General features: G+C 33.5%; 3 protein-coding genes and 2 long non-coding RNA genes across 6 annotated transcripts, besides 1 other annotated feature; 2 read left to right on the plus strand and 3 right to left on the minus strand.

Moving 5' to 3' along the window:
• Positions 1-3,216: 3,216 nt before the first annotated feature.
• On the minus strand, positions 3,217-4,190 carry AT1G09193. The gene has a single exon (NR_139579.1). It is a non-coding gene; the product is annotated as an other RNA (long non-coding RNA).
• On the plus strand, positions 3,361-4,543 carry NdhL (inorganic carbon transport protein-like protein). Its single transcript, NM_105744.4, has 5 exons — positions 3,361-3,554; positions 3,653-3,742; positions 3,824-3,931; positions 4,027-4,121; positions 4,207-4,543. Exons 1-5 carry the CDS (start codon positions 3,426-3,428, stop codon positions 4,358-4,360), a joined length of 576 nt encoding a protein of 191 aa, NP_177233.1. The 5' UTR covers positions 3,361-3,425; the 3' UTR covers positions 4,361-4,543.
• On the minus strand, positions 3,957-7,440 carry AT1G70770 (transmembrane protein (Protein of unknown function DUF2359, transmembrane)). Of its 2 annotated transcripts, NM_001198438.1 has the most exons (10): positions 6,868-7,434; positions 6,630-6,767; positions 6,348-6,536; positions 6,112-6,249; positions 5,893-6,011; positions 5,675-5,807; positions 5,461-5,590; positions 5,150-5,376; positions 4,740-5,062; positions 3,957-4,410 (listed from the first exon to the last, which is right to left on the minus strand). In NM_001198438.1, the coding sequence occupies exons 1-9, from the start codon at positions 7,342-7,344 to the stop codon at positions 4,781-4,783; spliced, it is 1,833 nt and encodes a 610-aa protein (NP_001185367.1). In that variant the 5' UTR covers positions 7,345-7,434; the 3' UTR covers positions 3,957-4,410; positions 4,740-4,780. The 2 variants fall into 2 exon arrangements, with proteins under 2 accessions (NP_001185367.1, NP_177234.1); NM_105745.3 differs by having other exon boundaries at positions 4,389-5,062; positions 6,868-7,440.
• A 3,884-nt stretch (positions 7,441-11,324) lies between these two features.
• On the minus strand, positions 11,325-12,551 carry AT1G70780 (uncharacterized protein). The gene is made up of 2 exons (NM_105746.3): positions 11,900-12,551; positions 11,325-11,808 (listed from the first exon to the last, which is right to left on the minus strand). Exons 1-2 carry the CDS (start codon positions 12,132-12,134, stop codon positions 11,621-11,623), a joined length of 423 nt encoding a protein of 140 aa, NP_565000.1. The 5' UTR covers positions 12,135-12,551; the 3' UTR covers positions 11,325-11,620.
• Positions 12,252-12,404: a sequence feature (AT1G70780.uORF1).
• Positions 12,552-13,530: 979 nt separating the features above from the next.
• Positions 13,531-13,899, plus strand: AT1G09197. The gene has a single exon (NR_139580.1). It is a non-coding gene; the product is annotated as an other RNA (long non-coding RNA).
• Positions 13,900-13,910: the final 11 nt, after the last annotated feature.

Raw genomic sequence — 13,910 nt, forward strand, 5'->3', positions numbered from 1 at the left:
ACTGATTAATGATTTTATTTTTTGTCGTCAAGCGAGTGATTTATGATTAAGCATTGCTCGTGACGCAATCATACTGTTGAATTTTATTTATGTTGTTTAGCTTTTTCAGCAAAAGAAACAGTAGTTGATAAAAAAAAAAAACTTGCCACGTGGTTTAAATGACCCCGCCACTCTGCCTTTAACTTTGGAGGAAAAAAATAGAATGGGCCCATACATCTGACCCACATGCGCGTAAAAGGGCCCACACATTTTGAACCGGAAACCATAGTATTTTTCAGCGGAAAGAAACTTAAAACGGTGTAAAATAACGGTTTAAATCAATGTTAGTGAGGTTTAAAAACAAAATATATTTAAATGAAGTTATATGAAAGAGTTTTTTCACTAGAATTTTGTATTCGAGAGTTTCTCATTAGTAATTTAGTTAGGAGTTTTTAAATAGATGGACTAATATCTAACTTTTTTTATAATTAAAACTTTTATATTTAAAAGGTTTTTCTATTAATAATTTAACTAAGGGTTTTTAAAGTAAATTGGCCAATTCGTGAAGGATATTTCATTTAAATCCCCAAAAATTCATATTCATTATGCTGTCGTACAATGAATTGAAAATCGATTAATAAGAAGGTGGGTAACAAAATTTCCTTTAGTTTCCTTTTATTTAAGAACACCACTTTACTTCTTTCATTATTTTGACCAAGTTTAACTAGGCCCGTAAGGAGAACCATAAAGAGAGGACAAGACCTTGTTACAGCTTACAACCAAAATAAAGGAGACCACAGTTAAAAATAAAAGAGGTTTAAAAACACTTCTACTAAAAAACATGGTTGATAAAAAAGTTGGCGGTATCCAATTTTGAAAGTATGCAACTAACTATGCATCATTCATAAACAATTACATATGTAACGTGTGTAGTGTAGACAAGGTAATCGATATTCGAAATGAGCAAATAAATAAAGAAATTGTGATTAAAAAATTTTTAAGAGTTAATGGACCAGTCTAACATTATGTGCCACTTCATTTTTATATTTCACATCAAAACCGAATTCATTTTAATTAATTAGACCGTGTCCATTTTTATAAAATATTGACGGGACATTTCAACATTGTGTATGAATGTTATAATATTATTATTCTCTTCGTTAGCCGAATGGTTCACATTGACATCATAGGGACATACAAATATTGACTTTTTCGAAGACACATTACAATATATGTCGTTTTTTGAACCTCGTGGCCTTGTCAACTTATAATTTGCGTGTTTGCGAAGAGATAATCATCACCAAATGTATGTTAAACATGTAAGTAATTAATATTCAAAGGGGCCAGTATATCCCACTTAAACTTATACTATGTCAGAAAATTAATTAATATTATTGAAGGTATTAACCATATCAAATATTCGATCACTATACCATAGAGAGATATTGGAAACTTGTGATTTCGATTATTTGTTTTAGCAACAAAATAATTTCTGTGAATGAAAAGGGCCATGTGGTGTTGGCCGTGGCTCATACAAAGTTTAATGACAGGTCACTCCCACCTCACTGTTTTGCCTAATAATTTACTACTTAATTATAGTATAGAATCTTTCCGAATTTTTGTTTGATTTGGAGTTTACATATTCATCGTAGTTTTAAGATTTCTAAGGTATAAATATTGGTAGGTGCATGCAATCAGTTGAACTTTCACATCATTTCTTGATCGTTTGTTGATTTAGAATTAAACAGGTGATCGTGAGAAACGCTCCTAAGCAAATATATAGTAAATGGAAATCGATTAATTCAAAAAAATTGAAGTATTATTATTCTATTACCATGTTTATTATACTATGTACTTATTTGATTTTAATTTTATCATTGAAAACAAGAAAGGAGAAGCGACCTCAATGATTAACATTCGTCGGCCGAATCAATATAGAGACTTTAAAAATTAAAAAAAATGGTGGTGGGGTTTGCAGTCTAAGCTTTTAGGTTAAGCCTTTAACATGTGATTAACTTTCCACACCAATGGCTCTCCAAAATCCCGGAAAAGAAGAAAATTATTTCGAAACTCACTTGGGATTCTAAAAATGTGAAAACTAAGAATAACTCGCTAGTCACTTCCATGAAAAAAGTAGTGGTAACACTTAATTTGAAATTGAGGAATAACATTTTATTTTTGAGAAAGAATTTGATTGTTAGAGTATGTTATTATTAGTTTTCTAAATAATAATAACATGTTAGAAAAATGGTAATGGTATGGGAGATTTTATTTTTTATTTTTTATAATGAGTAAAAATGGTGAGAGAAATGATGGTGAATTGAGAGTTGTTGGAGGAGGTGGGGGGTCCAATGGCCCCTCTTTTTATTCCTTATTAAAAAGTAAAATAACCATTACATAGTTCTGATTAATTTTGCAATTAATAGAATAATATTAAGAGTAAATTTTACAAGATGTTATTTTGACTAACTTTACGGGTGCTTCATACACAAACGTAAAAGAAATCTATGTACAGATGAATAGTATCATGCAAATCTAAAAAAGGTTACAAAATAATGTAACAAGTACTTTATCAAAAAAAAATTAACAGTGAAACAAAGCATGTAGTGTGTTATGGGAGACTCATGTCTTATCCGTTTCAAGATCCATGCAAGAGGAAACATTGGAATGTCTCTGTCAGTGTCTCTACTGTGAAGAACATTAAGGGACAGTAGTTTTTGTCTGGTTCGTTCTCAGGTTCTGCATTGTAACAATACCACACACTCATCAATGTTTCTCTTTATGTAATGAATGAGGATCAATCAAATAGCTTATAAGCAAGCAAGTGAAATCTCACAATAGGCTACTGTGAAATCACAACAAAAAACAACTTTATCTGTATCAGGTTTCAACAGTTTCTTTCTAATTGAACAGAATCAAATCTTTATGCCAATTTCATTCTATCTACAAGTTACAACAAAGTAAATCATTATCCTAGTTATGCTCACTTGCTCAGTCATTATTTAGCTAGCTTTCTATTGAAGAATAACAATAATCAAATATCGAAAATGCTATTTCTCTGTTGGATCAAAGGATTTCAGCTTCAAGATAATGACAATTGACACATTTCACCATTCTTGATCTCTCTTTGGTTATATCTACTCTAATTTACATCAATTTACTTACTTTGAACTGCCTCACTTTCAAAGACATGAACCAAATTACAGAAACGGCGATGCAACTATAAAATTTGGAATACATGTGGAATTTGGAATGAGATTATTCGTTTTTATTTCATTTTCTTGAAATAAAACACTATATGCCAAAATCAAACGTGGGACCTCCTTATGACACGTGGAATTTATGTGATTCAGACAAAAGTAATCCTAGAAGTCTCTGCCATTAGAACCAATCTCAAGAGATAAGGAAACTTCACAACCAAAAACAAGAACAACAGACACATAGAGATGAGCCGGTGCGGCTCTCTTGGGCTCTATGCCCCAAATGCTTTGCCATCTCTCTCCTTGAAGCCACGCAGTGTCAAATCTCCTTTCTGTATTACATCTCACACCAAACCCAACGACACTCTTCTTCATGTAAGACTTCTCTACCTTAGCTAAGTGTACAACCAATCAACATGAATCTGCAGAAAACTCTCTGCTTCTTCACCGTGACTTATTATTGTTCACTGCAGAATGTTAACAAGATGAGAGCAAAGGCCTGTGATATACTTGGAGCAAAGAAGACAATCTTGGCAGCTCAACTCGGGGCAGTTCTTGCCACGGTAAGAACATACGAGACCTTTATTCACTATCGAAACTATGAGACAACAGTGGTCAGTAATCGAAAATCGTTAGTTTTTCAGATTGACCATCCAGCCTTAGCAATAACAGGAGTTAACAACCAGCAGGAATTGAGCAGTGTTGTGCTCGATATCGGGATCATATCCGTTTGGTACTTCCTAGTAATGCCAGTAAGTTTGAGGACACATACATTGTATTTTCAAAGATTTAGATGATTCATGATTATGAGTGTGGAGCTTATATATTATACTATGGTTTGTGTTAGCCAATCATCATGAACTGGCTAAGAGTAAGATGGTACAGAAGGAAGTTCTTCGAGATGTATTTACAGTTCATGTTCGTCTTCATGTTCTTCCCCGGGTAAGCAAGATCACACCATCTCATTTGCATCAATGCTTACTTACTCTCTTACTCTCTAGTCTTTATCAAGATTATCATTTTGCAGGCTACTGTTATGGGCACCATTTCTCAACTTCAGGAAGTTCCCAAGAGATCCTAATATGAAGAATCCTTGGGACAAACCAACAGACCCAGACTCTATAAAGAACGTTTACCTCAAATACCCATATGCGACGCCAGAAGATTACGATCTCGATTAACAGATAGATCCACAAGTCTGTTTCATATCTTGAGACTGTATGTATATACTCTGCATTCACATGAACACAATGTAATGGCTTGTGCATACACTTATGTTCAAGAGAAATCCAAATCAAACATGTAATAAACAGAAATAACTTTATTGTCATCAGGGAAAAAAGAAGAAATATAAATTATCTCAGAAACAAATTAAACAGTCTAAAAAAAACCTTCAACAACTTTGAACAGACTCTGTGATTATAAAAACGAAAACTCTCATTATTCTCTTCACCTCCATAACCCCTAAGTTCTGGTCAAGATGTTCAAAATTTTGTATCTTGGAGAGTAAAAGGCTTTAACTTTTAAGTAATTCTCTACACCGATGATATTAAGAGTTACCTCTCTATATCATCCTCAGGTTTTTGATTGTTTCTTTTCTCTTACTTCTTCAAAGCTGTGGAGATAACCTCAGTGTATTTGTTGATGTATTCATGCAGCTCCAATGAGTCCACCAGGTTCTTCAGCTCGTTTGTAACCTCCGGGTTGGAAGATAGAACAGCTGCAGCAGCGGCTCCTGCAGCAGCTAGAAACACTAAAGTAATGGCTGTTCCTTTGAGGCAGCCACTTCCACGGGAGAGTCTCCCCGAGATCGTTTTGCAAGACTTGTCAGCTTCTTTGTAAAGAGAAGCATTGGCTCCTCCCTCAGTGATGACCTCCTCGTTCTAAAACATCACAGGGAAATATCGGAGATTAAATTTACAAGAGACTGGAGGGTGAAATTAAAGCTTAGAAATTGTGGAGGCTCTTACCTTTAGCCTGAAGCTTTTCATAGTTCGGTTGAGAGTGAGAGCATCATTCGGTGATGATGATAGTTTGACCGAATGCTCTTTCCATTCTTCAACAAGCTTTTTAAGAACAGCAACACTAGCTTCCAGATTCTCCTTGTAGAGATTGTCCCAGTGCTTGCAGCAATCAAAGTTTTGGGTCACAGACCAGATAGCAATTGCTGTAGCTTCCTTGGCTAAAACAGGATTTCCTGTAACAACGATAACATTAAAACTCTAATCTAGCGGAGCTGAGGGAAGCAGAAAACTAAGGGAATCAAGATTGTTAATAGTACCTTCTCCAGCTAATTTCAGAGCAAAAGTGAATATCTGTTGTGTGACTTGTTTCATCGCCTTGCTTCCTGGTGCACCAGCAAGAGCCACTTCTTTCAGCAAGGGATATATTGCCTCAAACCTCTCTGTAGCCTGTGTGCAACGAAGATCATGCTTGTGAGAATCAACAAAATGAATCAAGGTTTCGTTTTACAAAATTCCAGCAATACGACTTACCTTTACTCTTGCAGATGATGCAGGGAATGTAAGCCGCAACAAGATCTCAAATGAAGGAGGTGGAATCAAACGCTCTCCCTTCCTAACAGCTCCATTTACAAGTATGGTACGAGCCTTTGGATTCGTCAAAATTCTGATAAGAAAATTGCATATAAACAAGATTAGATGACTGACTACAAACACAGCAAGAATAAGACCACAAGAAGTTTTTTACTCACTTCTCAACCAACTGCAGGATGAGATCCCTTGACTGAGGGTTACAGTTCTTATTACCGACAACAGGTAACAAGTTGTGAGCCCATGAATACAAGCCTACAGCTATATCACCTTGGGAGGCCTGTCCACATTTTACAGTTTTACAAAAATTAGAATAAAGATCACAGAAAACACAAATCTTGACACAATTAATACTCATTTACAAAACAAATCACACAAACCTGAGCCATCATCCAAACTGTAACCGGAAGCTTATCCTGACCCTGATACTTAGGATTCTCCCTCAGAGTTGGCAATACATTAGTCAAAGCATCAGGCTTCCTACGCAATACCATCGCTAATGCAACAAATATTGCCACCTATACGAATGTACAATAATGGACTTAGTAATCGAAAGGTAATAACATTGATAATCAAAGATCAGAGTTTAGAGATCGAGAAAGGTTTTCCAAATCACCTGAGATTTGGAAGTAGTTTGTTGACCACCCTTCTTCCCACCTTTAGCACCACCTTGTTGTGCTGCTAAATCTGTGAGAATACAATCAAAAGCCCACAACACAAAGGCTCCAAGTGCCTCAATTGGACGATGGTTGATCCAATCAACTGATGTCTTATACACTGGTTCCGGAATATGAGCTAACGGAACCTATTCATAAACAAAAACGATCTCACCTTTATCAAAACCTAAACCTAGAATCCAATTCCAAAACCTCAAACAATGTTAAAAACACAAACTCACTTCAATCAGCTTAGACAAAGGAGACTCTTTAAACATCTTCACCCATGGAAATTGCACAGATGAGACTCCAGAAAGTGCTCTCCCAAAGTAATCAGCAAATCTCATTAGCTGAATCTCAGGCTGACTCGCATACGATTCCTATAAACCCAACATTGAAAAAACGAAACTTTAGATCACAATTCAGCTAAATCACAAACAGATCAAAACCAAATCTCAAATCTCAAATCCATGCACATACCGATGCTTCAACGAGAAAAGCTTCGAGATTTAAAGGATCGATCTTTGATGCAGCTTCAGGCAAAGAAACTTTAGGCTTCTTCTCCTTCTTAGGCTTTGGCTTCTTAACTTCCTCAACCTTCAGCGTTGCGATCTCATCATCACTACCATCAAAATCATACCCATCATCACCGTAACCATTAGATCGATGTTTAGATCTAACAACACCATCATCATCTGAATCAATAGCAGTCATCTTCGCCGCTAAGATCCGTCGTCGACGATCCTCAGCTTGCTCTTCCAACGAACGGAAAACGTTATCTCCGCCGTTAGCTACGGTTCCATTTGAAGCAACAGTTTTGCCACCATTTGCCGTCGCTTGATCCGCTTGTTTTTGCTTCCGGTGACGTTTCGGGTACACGACTTTCTTCCAACCATGGTCGACGTTACCGTTAGAGGTCTCGAAGCCATTGTACTCGACAGATTCGATCGGATCCATTATTGGGTATTCTAAAGTTTCTAGCTTTTTCTCGCTTTTTTACTTCTCTCTCTCTATCTCCGGCGTGAAAAACAGAGACCAAACAAGACGACGAGATTTGACCGGAGGGAAGAGTATATATATATAAGAGAATAATAGGGTAATAGAAAGATTAAAAACAATATCCTTGTTTTTTATCTTTACTACGAAATTGCCATTGATATTTTGTAAACACAGATTTTGGACCAATCCTTTGGGATTTGGTTTTGTTTTGTTTTATTTTTAGTTTAATTATTTTTTAATTTTTATGGATTAGTGTTTTGCATTTCCCCAAAATTCTAGAAATGATGGGTAAAAAATATCACAGCCTCTGTTTTTAAAATATATATTTTTTACCGTGAATATAGAAATTTTCTATTTTTCTGATTGGTTTTACTTTGGATTGGAACAAATATTCTCAGAAAATCAAATCTTTGTTGCTAGTCTATTCTTTCGTTATTTTGGTGAAATGTATGATAATGATGACACTAACGTATTATAATTATCCTGTTTTAAGATTTTTAGATACATTAGCATAATTATCTAAAATTTGGATTATGTTTCCAAAAGTCGAAAGCTCCTTTCTTTGTCAATAAGATCATTTTTTTCAATGTTCAAAACCATTATTTTCTTTCTATATTTTGAAAATGATGATTTTATACTTCTTGCAGATTGGATATTTTCATGTGGATTAAAAAGCAATTTAACAAAATTGTTAACAAAATAAATTAAAATTTTCTACTATACTCCTAATAGAAATTGACTATATTTTGTAACTTCAAGCAATTTAATAAAATTATTAATAGTATAATGTTTTTCTATTATTATACTCTTAATAAGAAATTGACTATATTTTGTAATTTCAAGCAATTTAATAAACTTATTAACAAAATAAACTAATTTTTTTTATATACTCTTAATCAGAAATTGACTATATTTTGTATTTTCAAGCAATTCAATAAACTTATTAACAAAATAAATTAAATTTTCTATTATACTCCTAATAACAAATTGACTATATTTTGAATTTTCTTTAATATGAAATAGGAATAAATTTAATTTTTTTTTGTTAAAAATTATATATTAAATCGTAAAACAGTAATCATATCTTTGGAGTATCCAATAAAATAGAAATAGTACAGAGAAAATTAGTATAGTCTCTCTATTTAGAGATGACACAAAAATTGAAAAATAGTTCAAAGTTATAAAGAAACGACAATTTTTAAAAAAATAGAACAATTAATTTAAAGGGACACTTATTAAATCAGGAGTAGCGATTTGTATTGAATAGACAAATAGTGTCAAATAACTTTTGGAATCAAGGAATAATCACAACCTCATTTTGCGGACAGATGACGTGCTACCGTGCATCATGTTAAGCATACGTTATTCCCTACCTTAAAACCTTCAATGAACTCAGTCACCAAATGTCTTCATGTTCCACCAAATATCTCCACTTTGAAAGATATATGCATATCTACAAACTCTTGGAAGGAATAGTGAATAAAGTTGGTGTTTTGTTTTTTCCTTTTTGATAAAGAGAACAACGTTACGTCGGTGTTATTACTACACTAAAACCAGCATTGGCAGTTTACTAACAACAGATGGAGCAAATCTGTAGAAATCGTGTCTCCTCTAAACCAAGTTCTCTACTAGCTAGGAGAAACCTACCGTCACAGTTTTGTTCCGCAGCTCTAGTTTTGGAAATCCTTCAAATTCATTGTCACCTTAGGTAATCATAAACACACCGAAGAAAGACAACAATCGACAAATCAAGATCAAGTCTACTTTTTTTTCCTTCACAATTTGTGGTCATTTACTCATTTTTAACAAAGTTGAAGTATATTGACGCTAACAACACTTTTATTTTATTCCAAAAAGAAGGATCTACAAGTAATATATGATATATGTTAACAAATTTTTATGTTCATTCTTCAAAATTTATTAATTTTAGAATTGTGGAGAATTGTGTGATTCATAAATCCATAAATAAAAGTGAATAAAATATTGATTTAAGTGGGCTGATATAGTTTTGGCATAAAAGAAAATGGAAAGTGGTGCCTATGGTGGTGGAGAAGTTGTCGATATACAAATAGTCAAAGAAACTCATAAATATGCCATCTCTTAAGGTCAACGGAATTAATGGCCAAGTAAGTAACATAGCCGTTCATGTGTAATGTGTTCGTTACCACTAATTATACTTGTATTACAAATTAAATACATTTATTATCGGCGAACGTAACGTGATAATAATGAGAGCATTCATACTTACATGCTTGCATGTTGAAAGCGAATTGGTTTCCCACACACTCCAAGTCTCCAACCACAATCCCGTTTAATTTCAGCTTAAGTATAATTAGTAATACAACATTTGTATAATTAACAGAAGAAGAAAAAACATCAAGTAATTTTAAAGGTGATTTCTGTTTATCTGAGTTTTTTTTTTTTTTTTTTAGGTTCAAATACTTGTTACTATTTTTTTTAAATCCAATCTGGTTTTAGATAAATTTATGTTTTTTAGAAATGTATATCTTACGTTTTTAGCAAAAATAAGTTTTCTATAGAATAAATAGCATTTAATTTTGTAAGATACCATTGTACTATTAAAAAAACATTAGATTATTTATTTGCGGATCACATTCACATTAAAATCATATGAATCTTTCTTTTTTTTTTTTTTGTCGTCTCATATGAATCTTTTTAAAGCTAACATTTGAACCCCCTTCTTTCTCATTTTTCAAAATATGTTCATCAAACTTCTTTTTGATTGTTTTTCAGTTGTAACCAATTATATTGTTTTGTCACGAAGCTGTCTGAAAAAGTAAAAGAAACTAAAAGTGAAAAAGTTTTTTTTTCCTTTCGATTGAATTTAGTTTTCTTAACTTCAAGTCTTCAAACTAACTGAACTGAGTTGACCAAAAATGTGTTCCTTTGAGAGTGAAAACTGAAACGTATGTTTCTCATGAGCACTTTTAAATTCTGTACATCATTTTTTTTTTTTTTACACAAAGTAATTTCATTTATTAATTGTGTAAATAAATAGTTTGGTCAAATTGAGGCCGGTAGTTTTTAGTCATTCGGCCCATCAAACATCTAATGGATTTTTTCTTTTGACGTCAATGGATTGAAGCCTTAAAGCCCATAATAAATGTAAGTCTAACTATAAACTTATTTCTTTTGGCCATAGCTAGTATTTCTAGTTTCCGAATATCTAAATACTAATTTATAACATGTTTTAACAAACAAGTACAGTATATGTTATATACTATTCAATCAGAAGAAGAAGAAAAACAGATACTTCTTTTGTTTCTGTTCGAGTTAAATCGTATACTATAGGATGATTACATGTAACCGAGAGCGTTGGCCTAACAATTTACCATGATTACCTTGCCACGATCCAATTCGAACTTAAAACAAAAAGAGAAATGTGACATACACGTGGCATTTAGAAAATATCTCATCATCGTTATCATCGTATGATGTGCATGGTTGGTCAATGGTCATAGTTAGTGAGACAAACACCGTGTTGTTTTTATGACTTATGGAAGTGTGTAGAAACCTCCGGCGTTGGATAAGGAAAGTGTGGTGTGCGAGACGTGTAGTAACTAGTAAATAAAATAGTGTGTCGTTTTCATGATAAGGAAGAAGAGAAGTAAAGCACGGCAACAACACTTGTAGAGAGGCAAGAGTACAAGTTGGTACGGAACTTGTGTAGTAGTTTTAGTTGTTTATCATCATTCATTTGTACTTTCTTCTATTTTTCTTCTTCTGTCGCAAAGTTTGTTTACCTTTTTCTAATCAAAATCAAACTTTTAACACTTTTAATTTTGGATTCTCGACAATGACGTCTCCTCCACAACTTGACACCTTAAGACAAGAACATTAAAAAAGTATATACCTTAACATTATTCCTCTTCACGGATACAAGTATACAACTATCACTTTAATCAGAGCTCTGTTATTGCGTAACAATAATTTCAAAACGTGTTTTACGAGACGAATAATACAGAATTGTACTAGAGAAAGTACACAATTTGCTGACAAATTTCCTCAGTTGGACAACTTGCAAGAAGAAGCATCAAAAGAAACCAACTTCAACACTTGAAACAGTGCAAAATCCAGAAGAATTTGACACTTTTATTCATGAATGAAAGATGAAAATAACAAACTTTGGAATCAAAACCAAAAACAAAGAACATAATGATGATAAAACAAAGATTGGTCTTATTATTTCATAAAAAAGAGAAGAAAATTAATCTTAATGGCTTGAGACTTTGAGATTGAAGGATTTGTTGATCCAAGCCTTCAAGCTTCCACCTTTTCTTGCACCATTAATGGTAGAGTCAGATCTTCCATTACTTTCCTCAACCTTCTTCTCCTCTGGTTTCCTACAGAGCATAAAGTTCCTCGCTCCAAGAGATCCAATTGCATCCCATGTGCTTAAAGCTGTCATCAAAACACAACATCAGTCAACCAATTCTTTAAACAGATCATTCACACATAAAGCTAAAAGACATTGGAATTGAGTTTAGTTTACCTTCAGGTCCAACCATAGGACAATAGAGAAGAAAATCATTGAAATCAGATCCAAGAAGAGGAAGACGACCTTCACGAGCGTAACCTTTAAGAGCAGTATCGATAACAGAGGCAACAAGATCATCCTCATAAGCAACAAACCGGATCGGACCGGCACTACCCAAAACCGTAACGCTAATGAGAATCCTATTCCCTTTAGCGTTTTGGTTCTTCTTCTGCTTGTTGTAGAGCAACATCTTCGAAATCGAGAGAACAAAAAACAGAGCAAATCTCACAAGTAACAGAATCAATAAAAAAAGAACCACTTTTTAGGAAATTAGGGTTCCGGGTTGTGAATTTTAGGGGCGAATCGTTCACGGGTCGAGGCCAAGGCAGCGAAAGTACCAGCCTTCTTTGCAAGATCCGAAAGCGAAAACAGAGGATGTCGAGAGAGGAAGAGAAAAGCTCGCCCTTTTGATGGAAAGGGAGAGCGTAAACTTACCACCGATCGGATTAGTTTCCACCATTCACAAACGATTCACACGGAGAGATTTTGATTAACCGGAGAAGACGAGAGAAGAATATGCTTTTTGGTGGTGAAGCAGAGGAGGAGGATTTGATTATTTTTTTTTTCTTATGGGAGAAGAATGTGATTGTTGGTGAGCTAAGAGAGACGGTGAGGTTGTTTATAAAGTAAGGTGGTTAGGTTAAAGGCTTTTTTGGGTAATTTTGAAATTTGAGAATTTTTCCGGTTTTACCTTTTTTGGTGCTTTTGCATACGTGTCTTTTTTTTTTACCAACGTGTAATTAAAAGTTTTTTTTTAAAATATATTTCAAAGCTCAATAAAATCTAAGTAATCTTAATAAATTTTAACTACATAAATGAATATCTAAGAGTATTGATAATACAACAAAAGATCTCCTAAATATAATTGTAAAACATAGAAAAGCAACAGTGTAGTAAATTTGTAATATGAGAAGAGTAAATAAAACGTTATTTAAAGTATTTAAGATAAGATCGAATTTAATATCATACAATCTAAAATTTGTGATAAGGACGAGTTTAAAGAAGAAAACTATTTCTTATTTCTTATGTGTTAATTTTACCAAAAACTTTAAGAAAATGTTGATGCATGTATTAGCAAGGATAACAATTAGTTAAAGATACGGTTTTCATAAAAATTGAAAAGAAATAAATAATTTTTTTTTTAAAAGGAAGAATGGATTAAAAGGTTTGGCAAATAGAAAGGCTAGAAAATCTCTAGCTAAATGTAGTGATGATAATCGATAATTTGATCGTTATGGATTATACCAAATGAATGTTATTCGCCCTTGTTTTTTTTGCTAATATGGTGGAAAAAGTTGTAGCGAAAATTGTGGTAAGTGGTTCATATGTGTTGCTTTTTACGTTTATGTTTTGCAAGTCATGCGAACTGAATTGTATCATTAGATTGACATACACGTATTTAAACTAATAGACATGTGAATGCTATGTAGAGTATCCCACTAAAACTAATCACATAAGATACATTTTACCCTGATGTTAAGAACATAAAAACAAGCGCAAACACAAACAAATTAATATTTTGAGGTATTAGTTGTGTGCGGTGTGCGGGCTATATAGGGAAGGTGATGAAAATAGATTTTAGGTTGGGACTCTTAAACATATCGGACTCGCTTGTTTTTGTTTTTCTTGGGGGTAAAATATGAAAGTGATAAAAATAGAAAAACGGTCGCTATCGAAGTTGAGCAACATGAAAAGAGCATCACGTGTCATTCGTTAGGCCATTGTTGTCCTGATCCTTGCTGTTTTTAGCTTCCGCCGATCCAAACCTCCCCCATATTAAACTTGAAAGGTTACACGTTTCTTTAATTCTAGGACTTTAAGTTTTAAAAGTCTTAGAAACCTCAAACCTCATCTATATGGAATATAGTTGTGGTATTTCAGAGTATTAAAAAAATGAACGTTGAGGAGAGTTGTACCAAAATTTATCTTTTAGGCGTGATATTTCTTAGATAGATATACGCAACAT

This window comes from Arabidopsis thaliana, assembly GCF_000001735.4.
Source record: "Arabidopsis thaliana chromosome 1 sequence".
In the NCBI taxonomy this organism is placed as follows: domain Eukaryota; kingdom Viridiplantae; phylum Streptophyta; class Magnoliopsida; order Brassicales; family Brassicaceae; genus Arabidopsis; species Arabidopsis thaliana.

Bases quoted from the DNA above. Each gene is read 5' to 3' on its own strand.
- NdhL (NM_105744.4), top strand. From the start codon at position 3,426: ATGAGCCGGTGCGGCTCTCTTGGGCTCTATGCCCCAAATGCTTTGCCA. The intron at 3,743-3,823 runs GTAAGAACATAC...TTAGTTTTTCAG, and splicing joins TCGGGGCAGTTCTTGCCACG to ATTGACCATCCAGCCTTAGC. The intron at 3,932-4,026 runs GTAAGTTTGAGG...GGTTTGTGTTAG, and splicing joins GGTACTTCCTAGTAATGCCA to CCAATCATCATGAACTGGCT.
- AT1G70770 (NM_001198438.1), bottom strand. From the start codon at position 7,344: ATGGATCCGATCGAATCTGTCGAGTACAATGGCTTCGAGACCTCTAAC. The intron at 5,808-5,892 runs GTGAGTAAAAAA...TTTTCTTATCAG, and splicing joins ATCCTGCAGTTGGTTGAGAA to AATTTTGACGAATCCAAAGG. The intron at 5,591-5,674 runs GTAAGTCGTATT...CGTTGCACACAG, and splicing joins CATCATCTGCAAGAGTAAAG to GCTACAGAGAGGTTTGAGGC.
- AT1G70780 (NM_105746.3), bottom strand. From the start codon at position 12,134: ATGTTGCTCTACAACAAGCAGAAGAAGAACCAAAACGCTAAAGGGAAT. The intron at 11,809-11,899 runs GTAAACTAAACT...TTTTGATGACAG, and splicing joins TCCTATGGTTGGACCTGAAG to CTTTAAGCACATGGGATGCA.